The sequence below is a fragment of the Embiotoca jacksoni genome, unplaced genomic scaffold (genome assembly GCF_022577435.1).
Source record: "Embiotoca jacksoni isolate LCO1_2020_lvr unplaced genomic scaffold, fEmbJac1.0.p SCAF_34, whole genome shotgun sequence".
In the NCBI taxonomy this organism is placed as follows: Eukaryota; Metazoa; Chordata; class Actinopteri; family Embiotocidae; genus Embiotoca; species Embiotoca jacksoni.
This window is the reverse complement of record NW_027185386.1, coordinates 3,945,565-3,959,107: the sequence shown is the minus strand read 5'-3', so window position 1 is coordinate 3,959,107 and position 13,543 is coordinate 3,945,565. Positions and strand designations below refer to the sequence as shown.

The 13,543-nt window shown below is 42.5% G+C and overlaps 2 protein-coding genes across 2 annotated transcripts; both read right to left on the bottom strand.

Annotated features, from left to right (window-relative positions):
* Positions 1-3,427: 3,427 nt before the first annotated feature.
* On the bottom strand, positions 3,428-11,192 carry abi3a (ABI family, member 3a). The gene is given in 14 exon segments (XM_069165463.1): positions 3,428-4,029; positions 4,124-4,252; positions 4,774-4,864; positions 4,866-4,909; positions 5,160-5,294; positions 6,112-6,261; positions 6,949-7,101; positions 7,133-7,266; positions 7,453-7,506; positions 7,617-7,675; positions 8,665-8,841; positions 9,349-9,519; positions 10,366-10,539; positions 10,968-11,192. Coding segments are annotated over 13 exon segments (1,593 nt in total). The 5' UTR covers positions 10,498-10,539; positions 10,968-11,192; the 3' UTR covers positions 3,428-3,865.
* A 577-nt stretch (positions 11,193-11,769) lies between these two features.
* Positions 11,770-13,435, bottom strand: ccdc103 (coiled-coil domain containing 103). The gene is made up of 3 exons (XM_069165286.1): positions 13,290-13,435; positions 12,521-12,669; positions 11,770-12,077 (listed from the first exon to the last, which is right to left on the bottom strand). Exons 2-3 carry the CDS (start codon positions 12,658-12,660, stop codon positions 11,909-11,911), a joined length of 309 nt encoding a protein of 102 aa, XP_069021387.1. The 5' UTR covers positions 12,661-12,669; positions 13,290-13,435; the 3' UTR covers positions 11,770-11,908.
* Between the last annotated feature and the right edge of the window lie 108 nt (positions 13,436-13,543).

The following is a 13,543-nucleotide window of genomic DNA, read 5'->3' as shown; positions in this document are numbered from 1 at the left end:
TTTTGATAACGTGTGCCATTGCTGAAGCTTATTTTTTATTGATTTAATAATGTCAAGTTAATTAACACCAACTAAAAGAAATAATACACTACTGACGTGAATGTTAAATAATTCCCTGAAATCAAATTTCTCTGACTCATTGCTTAAAATAGATCAAATATTTTACCACTCACTATCCAAAGCCTATTCCCCTGTTACGTCTGACGTTAAATCAGTGCTTGTGCTCTCTCTTCTGAAGCCTCCATATTGATTTAGACGTTGGATGCTCAACTACAGTTGAGAATTTCCTGGACTACTATCCTCCCAAAGGACGGTCATAAAAAAAAAAGGGATGTGTCGCCCTTGGATCTCTCCTGCCCTCATTTTAATCAGACTGCACATAAAGGTCTGAACTACATGTAAGTACTTATTATTAGTTATTCACCGACGCATAATTACAGTTTCAATCACGCGGGTAGAATAAAGACACCCTTGACTGATCTCATTTCACAGCTGACCTCTCATCTCAAGTGTTTTTACTTCAATCCTTTAATTGGTGTTGAAACCGCAGGAGGAGTATTCCATATGAAAGGAGTTAACTCTTTGAAAAAAGAAAAATAGATCCAAAATCATCTCATTGCATCATTTATTGATGAAGTACTCTTGAGATACTCTTTCAAAGTATTTTAAGCACCTCATTAATAAATGATGTGATGATCTGATTTTGGTTTTCATGATTGTTGGCCTCTGCGGAATTTTTCGTTGCTGCTTTGGGGAGGCATCAAACCAAAAATGCAAAAAAGAGGAAATAAAATACGATATAGACTGTAATTTTGAACCAGCTGGGTTATTAAGGTCATCATGTTCAGTTTCTCATGTCTCAGAGTAGTACGAGTTTTTTAAGTGCTGTTAAAACTGAATTGAATTAGAGGTGTTTCTACTTTTTACGCTTCTCTTATTTATAGAAATGCGGTAGACAAAATAATAGAAACACCTGTCAAGCACAACCTGTGCAAGCCCGTCACAGTTCCCTAGTCATCTCCTAGTCATCTCCTAGTCATCTCCTAGTCCTCCTAGTCATCTCCAGTTTTCTTGGCTTTAATTGTTAGACGAGGAGGGAGTATTGAAAGTCACATCCAAATTATATATATATATATATATGTGTGTGTGTGTGTGAGACGCTGTGATGGATGCAGGAGGGAACAAAGACATGCTGCACAGGCTGAATTATTAATGAGCAGTTTGAATTGATAAACGTCATATGATACGCAAAATTGCCACAGATGAAAAAAACGTTGGAGTGTTTTTCCCAGTTTGCCCTCGTTCATATCCGTGGTCCCCTTCGCAACGAGAGCGAACGACTCGTTCATTTCGGCGGGGAGTCGGCGGCGTGCGCGACTCAAAAGTGCGCGAGTCGTAATGTCTCTGACCTCCGAAGGCCCCAAACGCTCAGCCGACGGTGGAGAGTCTGGTGGAAAGTTGAGCCACACGTTGATGTTCCCCAACATCACCTCAGACCGACATTGAAGAGTCAAATCGCGACATCGAAATGGCACCAGTCCTCTTCTTTGTCTCCGTTGTTGCTTTAAATAGGCTTTCACGAGGGTTAACCCTGCTCGACAGGATTTCGTGACAGACGACTGAACTGAAATCTTTCTTACAAGAGAGATTAAATGATCAACACCGCTCTCGTGTCGACAGTCAGCGGCGCGTAAAGACTGGAAACAGATAACTTGGCGCTATCTAAAGGGCATGAAATCCACCTAACAGCATCTTTCAACATCAGTATTTCACGTTTGAACTTTTTTTTTTTACAATTTAAACAAGACAACACGTTAATTTGTGTGCTGTACATTTGCTGGTAGATAAATTTGTCCCCTTCATACTGAGTCACAGCTGTCACATACCAACGAGCATGATCTTAAAGTTTATTTCAATAACAGTATGTCTTAACTACAAAAAAAAAAAAAGACAGTTAATCCAAAACATTATACTTCTTGTTTACCTAAAAGTTGTACAGAATGAACTTTAGTTGAGAAAAAGGTCAACTTTATTATCTCTGACTCATAAAAGTATTTCTGTAGTTGCATTTCAACGATCAAAGATACTCAAAGTTGTCCAAAAAAATTATCCAGACTTCCGGGCCTGGAATTTGGTTTCTCAGTAGTTTATGTAAATATATTTTTCCAAAACTTTTATACATTTGGATTCATTAATTATTCATTTAGTTAGCTGGTTTGATCCGAATCCAAATTCTAAATACTGGTTTTTTTTCTCAGTTCATGAGGCCGCCGTCACCATCATACATATTTAAATACTTCCAAGATGAGAGGGGTTTCAGAGACGTTCCTGTCAGCTGTGTGGATTGTCATCACGGATATATGAAAAGAGCAGGGACATCAAAAATGCACTGCCTGACCTTTTTCTCCCATTACTCTACTGTCTGCATTTCAATTACGCTCTGCTTTGTGAATTAATTGGTTCATTAGCAAAGGCAATTAGGAGAGGGAGCGAGGCCTGACTGATGTGCTTTTAGATGTATTTAGAATAACTTTTCTTCTAAATTCGTCTGTTATGATCAGCTGACTGGTCTGAGTCTCACTCTGTTATGATGTGAACAGTCAGCCTCAGACATTATAATTTTAGGAAGCTTCATTCACTACTGCCATTCAACGTGGGTTTTCGTTTCTCCCATTATTTTTTCACATTTTGGACAAACCACTATAGCATGACTTTTTTATCATATTTTAGACGACATACTGTGGCCTTACGTTTTTTTGATTTTTGAGATGAAAAAGAAGTCATAATATAGCCTTACGTATGTTTTAATTTTTTGGATGAAAAAGAAAGTCATGACTTTCAAAAAAAATTTGGCCAAATTTTGGCCAAAAAAAAAAAAAATTCAAAAAAATTTTGGCCAAAAAAAAAAAGTCATGACTGTAGTATGTCGTCTAAAATATGAAGAGAAAGTCATACCATAGTATTTCGTCCAAATCGTCATACTATAGTGTGACATTTTTTTTTGTCCAAAAAAAATCACAAAAAAGTCAAAGTATGACGTTTTTTTTCAGCCAAAATTTTTTTAAATGCTTAAGACTAATGTCTAAAATATGGAGACAAAGTCATACTATAGTATGTCGTTCAAAACGTCAAAACTTACCTACGTTGAATTTGTTTGAGACCTTTTTTTTTTGCGAATGTTTTAAAAACCTGTGGGATTTCTTATTTTTAATTTAGCTTCGTACGACTTTTTTTTTCGGTCAAAAAAAATGTAAAATGCTTAAGTATGTCGTCTAAAATATGAATATACCATTATAGTATGGTATGACTTTTTCTTCATATTTTAGATAACATACTAAAGTATGACTTTTTTATCACTTTTTGGACGATTTTTTTGATCATATGACGATTTTTAATTTTTCATATCGACACATGTTGAAACAAAATGCTGATGAATCAGAAAATATCAAGAATTTATTGATCATTTAAAAACATTAGGTTTAGTAAACATCAGTGTTTTTATTGGATCATTTGAAGGAACCTAATTCGTCTGATTTTCAAACATCAAGTGCTTGATGAAGGTTTGACCGTTTGAGGCCTGCAGGGGGCTCCACCAACCAGCAGGAAGGATTCAGATCTGAACTCAAAAGTAGAAACTCAGATTTCAAACATGAAACAAAGACAAATGAAACAATAAGAGACGATGAAACAAATGTGGAGACAGCTGATCCACCAATCACGTCTTGTCAGGATCAATACAAGAGCTCAGAGTCAGGTGATGATTAATTTACAAATCCAATCAGACAGTAATCACATCTGTGTTTCACCTCTGGGAGGCGCTCATGTAATTGTCTCCGTGGCAACAGAGAGGGTTGCGTGACTTCATCTAGCCACACGACTGGACATAGTTCTCCGGGAAGAAGCCCCGGTTTCCGTTGAGGATCCCCTCACACCAGCCGTCGTCGTGGCGATGCGTCAGGTAGATGACGTCGCCCTCGGCGAGGGACAGGTCGTCAGGTTTCGTGGCCTCGTAGCTGTACAGCGCCACCACTGGACACACAGAGGAAGTACAGTTAGAGCACCACAGAGAGGACTGAGGTGATGACATCACAGCCACGACATCATCATGTAGGACGAACAGTACCTTTATCCAGGTATTGTGGGGGGGAGTTGGTGTCGTAGTCCACAGGGGGGGGGAGGGGCGGCATGATGTCATCAAAACCCACCTCATCATCCAATAGGAGAAGAGGGGGCGGGGCTGGAATCTCCAGATCTAAGAGAACATCAATCCTGTAATATGAGACGGCCGCACAGAAGTACATGTACAACAGGTACTACAAGTACTACGGCTACTAAAAACACAACAAGTACTACAGGTATGACAAGTACTACCAGTACTACAAATACGACAAGTACTAGAAGTACTACTAGTATGACAAGTACTACGAGTACAGTAATCAGTAGTAGCTTTAGTAGTACTTCTACTGTTAGTAGTTAGTACTACTTGTACAACTAATACTACTTGCATTACTTGTACTACTAGTACTACTAATACTAATAATACTACTGGTACAACTAATACAACTCGTACTACTTGTACGACTAATATTACTTGTACTACTAGTACTACTTGTACAACTAATACTACTTGCATTACTTGTACTACTAATACTAATAATACTACTGGTACAACTAATACAACTAGTACTACTTGTACGACTAATATTACTTGTACTACTAATACTACTTGTACTACTAATACTACTTGTACTACTGCTGGTCCTGGTCTCTTACCCAGGTGTTCAAGACGAGCAGGTAAGCAGAGCCGAGGTGAGGAGGGGGAGCGGGGGAGCAAGGTGAAGAAGGAGGAGGAGGGGGGGGTGGGGAGGAGTGGTGGGGGGAGGGTAAGCGGGGGGAGGGGGGATCATGACTGACAGAGACAGAAAGAAGCTGAGTCAGTTTTACGTACACGAGAAGGACTCGGAGGTCCTGGAACATCCTCAAGGACCCTTAAAACTCCTCAAGGACTCTTGGAACCTTTTCAAGGACCGCTGGAACCTTTTCAAGGACCCACAGAGGTTCCTCAAAGACCTCGACACTAAACTGTTTATTGATCTCATTGATTATCTCTGCTGAGTTTTGATTGGACGACAGCACTGGAGGGCGCTCCAGCAGCTTACGTGATTGGACAGCAGGCAGGAAGAGAGAGCGAGTGTAGCGGCAGCGGGAGGCGGGGCCCGAGCGGACCCTCAGAGAGACAGAGCGAGTGGTGGGCGGCGAGCGACGGCGGCGACTCCTTCTGGACAGGAGGGTCACTAAAACAACACCACAGAAGAAGAAAAGGCTGACGGAAAAACACCACAGAAGAAGTCGACTCTTAAATTGTACATTTTTTCAGTGGAGTTTGGTGGCTGACTCTGACCTGTCTGACAGTTGGTGCTTGCTGCTCTATAAATGGCAGATGTTTAAGTTCATCGGTGTCCTGTTCATTTTCTTTTCCAGGAAGTTATTCAGTGACCTGAATCTTTTCATACTGATTTCAAACGATTAAAAATTGTCGATTGAACGTTTGAAAATATTCCCACGCATTTCGTTTCATTTTCTTCTCTGGCAGCTTTGAATTGAAATATATTTTTGCTGGGGTTTGGTGCAGTGCCTCTAAACCTATTCCAGCTGATAATCAGGATTTTCTTTGGTGTTTTGTTAATATGCGGAGCAGCTTCCACTTCCTCCCTGCAGCGCCACCTGCTGTTTGTTTACAGGTGACATAAGATGCTCAAAAAAACAACCAAATCAGTGTGAAACGTGGTTCACTTGTGGACATGTTGTGACATGTAATGTGTAGAGAATCATATTTAGTTCATTCCCAAAAATAAATTTAATTGTTTTCAGTTGTAACCATTGTGCTATATTTGTATGGAGAATAACAACAGGTCGTGTTTTTAATGTGTTTTCTCCGGGTGAAGTCTGGTTCTGTGACGGTTACAGTCAAACACATTCAGCATTAGATATTTAAAATTAGACTGCTGTGGCGTACAAGCGTTAAATTGCATGATTATTAAATGGACTTTGGTGGGGTGTTGGTCGCTCACAGCGAACTGATGACAGTAAACAGACATGAAAGAACAATACCGTCTTCTCCCTGGTTGGGTGGAGGAGGAGGGGGCGGGGCCAGTAGCTCTGGACCATCACTGGGCAATGGAGGGAAGCCGTCATTGTCGGAGAGTGGAGGAGGAGGAGGAGGAGGAGGGGAGGGAGGGGGGAAGCTGCTCTCCTCCACCACTGAGGAGAGAGTGGAGTTGTGATGTCACAGATTTTAACGAATGAGAACTTCACGCTGAGATACTTTAGGTGGAATATTAAGAAGGTCAAATCAAACCAGGTTTAACTAAACAGGTTCAATCAAACCAGGTTCAACTAAACAGGTTCAACCAAACCAGGTTTAACTCACCGTGGTTGACACACTGTTTTCATGATTTTATTTCCAACTTAACATCTTTAATGAAGATTTAAAGACAGAAACATTTTTATTAATCCATGTTTAACTAAATTTAACTATTCTAGGTTTATCTAACCTAAATTTAAGTATATAATTAAATAATCCAGGTTTAACTGATCAAGGTTGAAATAATATGATCATTATTTCCAATTTAACATTGTTTACTGATGATTTAAAGACAAACACTTGTTTTAATTAATGAAGGTTTAATTAATCCTGGTTTGTTTCATTCTGATTTAACTAATCTAATTTTTAAGTAATCCAGATTCAACAAAATTTTACTAAACAAGGCTAAAGTGATATAGGTTTAACTACTCCAGGTTTTGCTAATCCCAGTTTATCTCATCTAGGATTAATTAACCCAGTTAATCTAATTCAGTTTTAGTCTGATGTGAACTCTCTGTAGTCATGGTTACCAACTCACAGTGGTTTCTCTGAGACAAACTGCTTTTTTTTTTTTTCTTTCTCACCTGTCTCAAGGCTGAGGGGCGGGGCAGGCGGCGGAGCACTGTGATTGGTCAGAGCCTCTGAAGAGATGAAAGGAGGCGGTGGAGGGGGAGGAGCCACATACTCTCCTGGCAATTCTGGAGGAGGTGGTGGAGGGGGGCGGGACCAAGGAATTGGTGACCTCCTTGTTTTGAGCTGGCATCTCATTCCCTGTAGGAGGGGGTGGGGGAGGAGGAGGGGGCAGGGTGTCATCCAGCAGCGTGGTGATGATGTCACTCTCTGGTGGAGCCTGGGAGGTGAGCGGGATAGTGGGCACAGCAACAGGTTTCCCGAAGCTGGAGCTGAGGGGCGGGAAAACAAGAACAAAGGTTCCTGAACCGATCAATACTTCTGGATCAGAAGAAACTGAGACTGAGTTCTGGTTCCCTGAGCTCTGACTGCAGGCTCACGAGCCTGAGAGGGGAAACTCGGGGCAATCAAAACCCGCAGCTCTACCCTGAACCTTCTGACATCAGACTGGTTATTACCCGCCAGCAGGGGGCGCCACCGGGCACTGCACCGGCTCTGGAGGTTTGTTGGGCCTGAAACACACACACACACACACACACCATGAAACCACAGGCAGACTTCCTGTTCGACATGTTGATGTGAAAGAAGAAGTTGAATAGAAACAGTAGAAACCAAACGGAACCTGACGGAGACGCCGTGTTTCCGGATCGTTCCGGTTCTGTCCGACGGTTTCCCAGAGACCTGGTGGGGGGGGGCGGGGGGGGGGGGGAACAGAGGGCCCAGTGTGAGCATCAATAGAGCATCAATAGAGCATCAATAGAGCCTCTCAGCAGCTCTCATTAGTCTCCACAAACATTTTCCCACGATCAACAAAGAGGGCTCCGTGTGTGTGTGTGTGTGTGTGTGTGTGTGTGTGTGTGTGTGTGTGTGTGTGTGTGTGTGTGTGTGTGTGTGTGTGTGTTACTATCAGTTGTTGTGGGAAAAGTTTGTTTTAAAAGCATTTCTTTAAATCCAAAAAATTGCTGAACAACCAGCAGGACACATTAGGATATTGTAATACTCTGTAGTCCTCTGTAGTTCTCTGTCGTACATTATAATCCTGTGTAGTTCTCTGTAGTACTTTATAGTCCTCTGTAGTCCACTGTAGTACTTTATAGTCCTCTGTAGTCCACTGTAGTACTTTATAGTCCTCTGCAGTCCTCTGTAGTACTTTATAGTCCTCTGTAGTCCACTGTAGTACTTTATAGTCCTCTGCAGTCCTCTGTAGTACTTTATAGTCCTCTGTAGTACTTTATAGTCCTCTGTAGTCCTCTGTAGCCCTCTGTAGTACTTTATAGTCCTCTGTAGCCCTCTGTAGTACTTTATAGTCCTCTGTAGTCCACTGTAGTACTTTATAGTCCTCTGCAGTCCTCTGTAGTACTTTATAATCCTCTGTAGTACTTTATAGTCCTCTGTAGTCCTCTGTAGCCCTCTGTAGTACTTTATAGTCCTCTGTAGTACTTTATAGTCCTCTGTAGTCCTCTGTAGTCCTCTGTAGTACTTTATAATCCTCTGCAGTCCTCTGTAGTACTTTATAGTCCTCTATAGTCCTCTATAGTCCTCTGTAGTACTTTATAGTCCTCTGTAGTACTTTATAGTCCTCTGTAGTCCTCTGTAGTACTTTATTCGTGGGCCACATATGTGCAAACAAACAACGAACACGTCAGTCCCGTGTTCGGTGCGTGTGCTACCTTTATGCCGTGGCCCAGGTCGTCCAGCTGCTGGTAGTTGATTGGTCGGCGGCTGTAAGGTGGGCGGGGCTGCGTGCCTGAAGGCGGGACAATCTTGTGGCTGCGCGGGACTCGACTGACGGCCGTGAAGACGCCGATCTCCCTCCGAGAAACTTTCTCTTTGTGCATCTCCAACGTCTGAGGACAGAATCAGTCACATGATCGGCCAGCCAAACAACTACACACAACACAACTACACACAAAACGAGTGCACAAAGGTGTAAAAGGAACACTTCCTGATGACATCATCATCTCTGATGTCCTTTCAGAATAAAACTCCAGAAATCCACTGAGAGACCAGAGAAACACACACAGTGCAGAAGTCCACTAAGAATCTGTCTGATTTTAAGTTTCCTTCAGTTTCACAGAGACCGGTGATGTTTGTCTGATTACCCATGATGCACTGCAGACACACAGTTCTGCTGCTGTTAAAGGGACAGTCCCACTAAATTTAAAAAAAAGAAAAGAAATTAAGACTGCGTCTATGATGTTAGACATCATCCATCCATTCAGTCCGACCGCCATGATGGAGAGCAGCCTATTATCGGTCGCTCTTTAAACCGAACCGCTGCCTGTGAGGAGATTTAAATGACTCTTATTTTGAAAGTATCTGCATTAAAACAGGACCACAGTCACTGGACTCACCTGACCAATCAGGTTGATGGAAGACTCCATGTGACGAAGCTGATCGGTCTGAGCGTCCAGCAGACTCAGCACGCTGCCGGCCAACGTGCTGATCTGGTAGGCGACGCTGGCCAGTGATTGGGTGGTGAAGTTTTTAGTTTCCTCCAACGCCTTCAACCTGCCATCACCTGACTGATGGAGACACAAGTGGTTAGCCTAGCTTAGCACAAAGACTGGAAGAGGAAGAAACTGTTAGCCTAGCTTAGCACAAAGACTGGAAACAGAGGAAATTGTTAGCTTAGCTTAGATCAAAGGGTTGGGTTGTAGTCAGAGTAGTACCTGTATGTAGTAGTACCTGTATGTAGTAGTAGTAGCAATAGTAGTAGTAGTAGTACCTGTATGTAGTAGTACTTGTATGTAGTAGTACTTGTATGTAGTAGTAACTGTATGTAGTAGTAGTAGTAGTAGTAGTACCTGTATGTAGTAGTACTTGTATGTAGTAGTAACTGTATGTAGTAGTACCTGTATGTAGTAGTAGTAGTAGTAGTACCTGTATGTAGTAGTAACTGTATGCAGTAGTACCTGTATGTAGTAGTAGTAGTAGTACCTGTATGTAGTAGTAGTAGTAGTAGTACCTGTATGTAGTAGTAACTGTATGCAGTAGTACCTGTATGTAGTAGTAGTAGTAGTACCTGTATGTAGTAGTAGTAGTAGTAGTAGTACCTGTATGTAGTAGTATTAGTACCTGTATGTACTAGTAGTAGTAGTACCTGTATGTAGTAGTAGTAGTACCTGTATGTAGTAGTACCTGCATGTAGTAGTAGTAGTAGTAGTACCTGTATGTAGTAGTACCTGTATGTAGTAGTAGTAGTAGTAGTACCTGTATGTAGTAGTACCTGTATGTAGTAGTAATAGTAGTAGTAGTACCTCTATGTAGTAGTACTTGTATGTAGTAGTACCTCTATGTAGTAGTAGTAGTAGTACCTCTATGTAGTAGTACTTGTATGTAGTAGTAGTACCTCTATGTAGTAGTAGTACCTCTATGTAGTTGTTGTTGCAGTAGGTGGCCACGTTCAGAAGGTTGTCATAGTTTTCCTGGAGAGCTTTCCGGGCTTTCGGAGCGTCTTCCAGAATCTTCGTCACCTCGTCGGTGAAGTTCTGGTCCTTCATGATCCCAGATGACCCGATATGAGCTGGAAGACCGACAGGAACCTACAGAGACCAAACCAGAACCGCCCACAACCGAACCATTGATCAGTACCACTGGAAGACCGGAACCAGCTCAACTGGACCAGACTCCAACTGGTTCTCATCAGCTGTCAGACTAGGAGAACTCCAGAGTGTATTGTACCAGAGTCCATTTAAAAACTGCTGGTATTAACATTATGTACCAAAGTCCATTCAAAAAGTGATTATATAAACAGTACATACCAAAGTCCATTTAAAAATGCTTTTATTAGAGGCGCAGTTCTTTCAGTAATTTTACTGAAAACGTCGAGCTGCAGGTTTCATGAACTCTGAAACAAACTCTGACGTGATGAGTTCTAACATGATAAAGAATTAATCCTGAGTTGTGACGTTGATAACATTTATTAATTATAGATCTGATGTGAACCGTAAAAAAAAAAAAAAAAACTCACCAGAAGCTGCAGAAGAAACTCAAGTCGGGAGGAAAGAAACAAGTTTGATGAGCTGGGGGCTCTGATGGAGTCTCCTCCTGCACCCTGCGGTCACAGATCCTCTCTGAAGGACAGAGGGCTCACTCCGTACATCTATTGGATCACACACGGAACATCTTTCAACACCAATGATCCCTTAAGTTTTAGGTTCAAGAAGTGAGTCAGAGTGAGCACTCCCGCCTGCGTTTCCTTCTGCGTGTGAACCTGTTCAACATAAGCCACTTCCTGTTTCACTTCAGCGAAGACACATTTTTTATAAAAAAAAAAAAAAAAAGAGAAAACTTCACGCACTTCAGCTTCTGACAAAATGTTTAAAACAAAATGAAAACGGAACAATAACAGTAAAAAAAAAAATACCGTTACTTACACATACCGGAGTCCGTTAGAAAACTACTGAAAATAACACTGCTGCGTACAGAGTCTGTAAATATTTATAAAACTGTGCTTCACTCAGCTGTGGGTCTTCAGCGCCGCCTGCTGGTCAGAGTGAGAATCACAGCTGACAGACTGTCAGTATCACGGCAGCCCCACACAGAGGAGGGAGGGTGGGCCGGGACCTGGACCGGGGACCAGGAACAGGACCAGGAGAAGAGAAAAACACAGTACCAGGATGTGACAGGACTCGAGTGAGATGAGAACAGGTGTGCAGAATCAGGTTGATTCCACCTGGTGGTCTTCTGGTGGACAGGTGGAGAACAGCAGGGAGTCCGTACCTGAGTCCATTTAAAAGTTGTTAAAAAAAAAATAAGAGAACATACTCAAGTGCTGTTTCATTATGTTTATTAGAAAAATTCTCGATTTAAACCTTGTCGCCTCGTGGGTTCACAAATCTCTAATCTGACAAACAATCAATCAAACGTTCACACTGTTGGACGTCATCACACTTCAGAACGGTTTGAGGGTTAAAGAAGACATCCCTCGTTGCCCGGGGCGACGGAAAGTGACTCGTTGCCCGGGGCGACAGAACGTGACTCGTTGCCCGGGGCGACGGGGTTCCAGGGTTGTTTCCGTGGACCTCCGTCTTTGTCTTTCTTCTCCAGGGGCTTCAGGTGGCAGGACAGGACCAGGTCTCTGAGGAGAGACACATTATCAGCCTGGAAACACTTCAAGGACCAGCAGAGGGCTTTCAAGGAATCTCTAAAAGAGTCCTAGAACTCCTGGAGTCCTAGAGTCCTCCTGGAAGGTCCTGAAAGACCCCAGAAGCACTCTCAGGTCTCGTTGAACTCTTTAGGTTCCCGGAACTCCTGGACATTTCCAAGACTTTCCAAAGCATGCGAAGCATCTTGAAAGGCTTTCGGTGATACCTGAAAAGCCTAAAGTAAACAGTCTGACTCACTCAGGGACCCAGGAATGAGTTTCCAAGGGTGCCTGGAAACCTAAAGCTTCCTGGAACTCCTCCTGGGAGTCCTGGAAAGTCTTGGAGAAGCTCCAGGAGGAACCCTCAGTGGCCCTCTCAAGTACTCTAAGCAATGTTTTCCAGCCCTCCTGGAGGTCTTTCTAGGACCTGGAGGTACCTGAACTGGCTGTAGGAGACTCTCTGGCTGACGGCTCTCAGTTTGGCTTCGTTCTCTCGTTTGTATCTCCGCTCCGAGTCGACTGCCGTCTGCAGCTCTCGCTCCAATGCCGAGAAGTCAATGACATCACGCCGCGACATCGCCACTACCTGATGATGTCACACAGACTTAGTTAAAGAGTATATCAGAGAACAGCAGTGGTTTTAACAGGATGTACCAGAGTCCATTAACAAAACACAGATTTTAACAGTGTACCAGAGTCCATTAAAAAAAAAACAGATTTTAACAGTGTACCAGAGTCCATTAAAAAAAAAACAGATTTTAACAGTGTACCAGAGTCCATTAAAAAAAAACACAGTAATACAAAATACAATAATTGCTAATAATATAGTGGATGAATCGTTAAACCCAACGTGGTCCTGAACAGTCAGCAGCATGACTGGATCAGCCAATCAAAACATAACTGATGAATCGAAGTGATTGATCAGGTCTGCAGGGTTTTACACACAGAAACACTGCAGCAGGAGAGAAAAACAAGTGAGACGTGAGTGTTTAAATGACTGTCAGAGTTTTTTTTTTTTAGCTTTTAATGAATCTTTATAAAAGTGATGCTCAGCTCTGTGACCGGAAGCAGCAGTTGTTTATACCTAAAACACGTTCAAACAGCAGCGCTCTGAGCTAAACTCGGTAAAAACGAGCCGCTCCTGAACGCAACTCAGCGGCTAACGTTAACTTAGCGCGTGGAGCTGTTCCACGTTAACGTGCTCACCTGAGATCGGCCTCCCGCTCGTGCTGCTGGTGTCTCCGTGCTCAGGTAAGGTCAGGTGCTTTCAGTCTCTCCGCAGCTCGGAAACAACAATCCGTCTCCATGACGACCGGCTGCTTGACCGCGCCTGCGCAGTGCGGTGAGACGTCAGAGCGGAACATCCCGGAAATTTATCTGGCAACACGTTAATAATACAAAAGAAGATTACAAACGTAATTATTAATGAGCCGAGTTTTAAAACCAGAAACACGGACGCC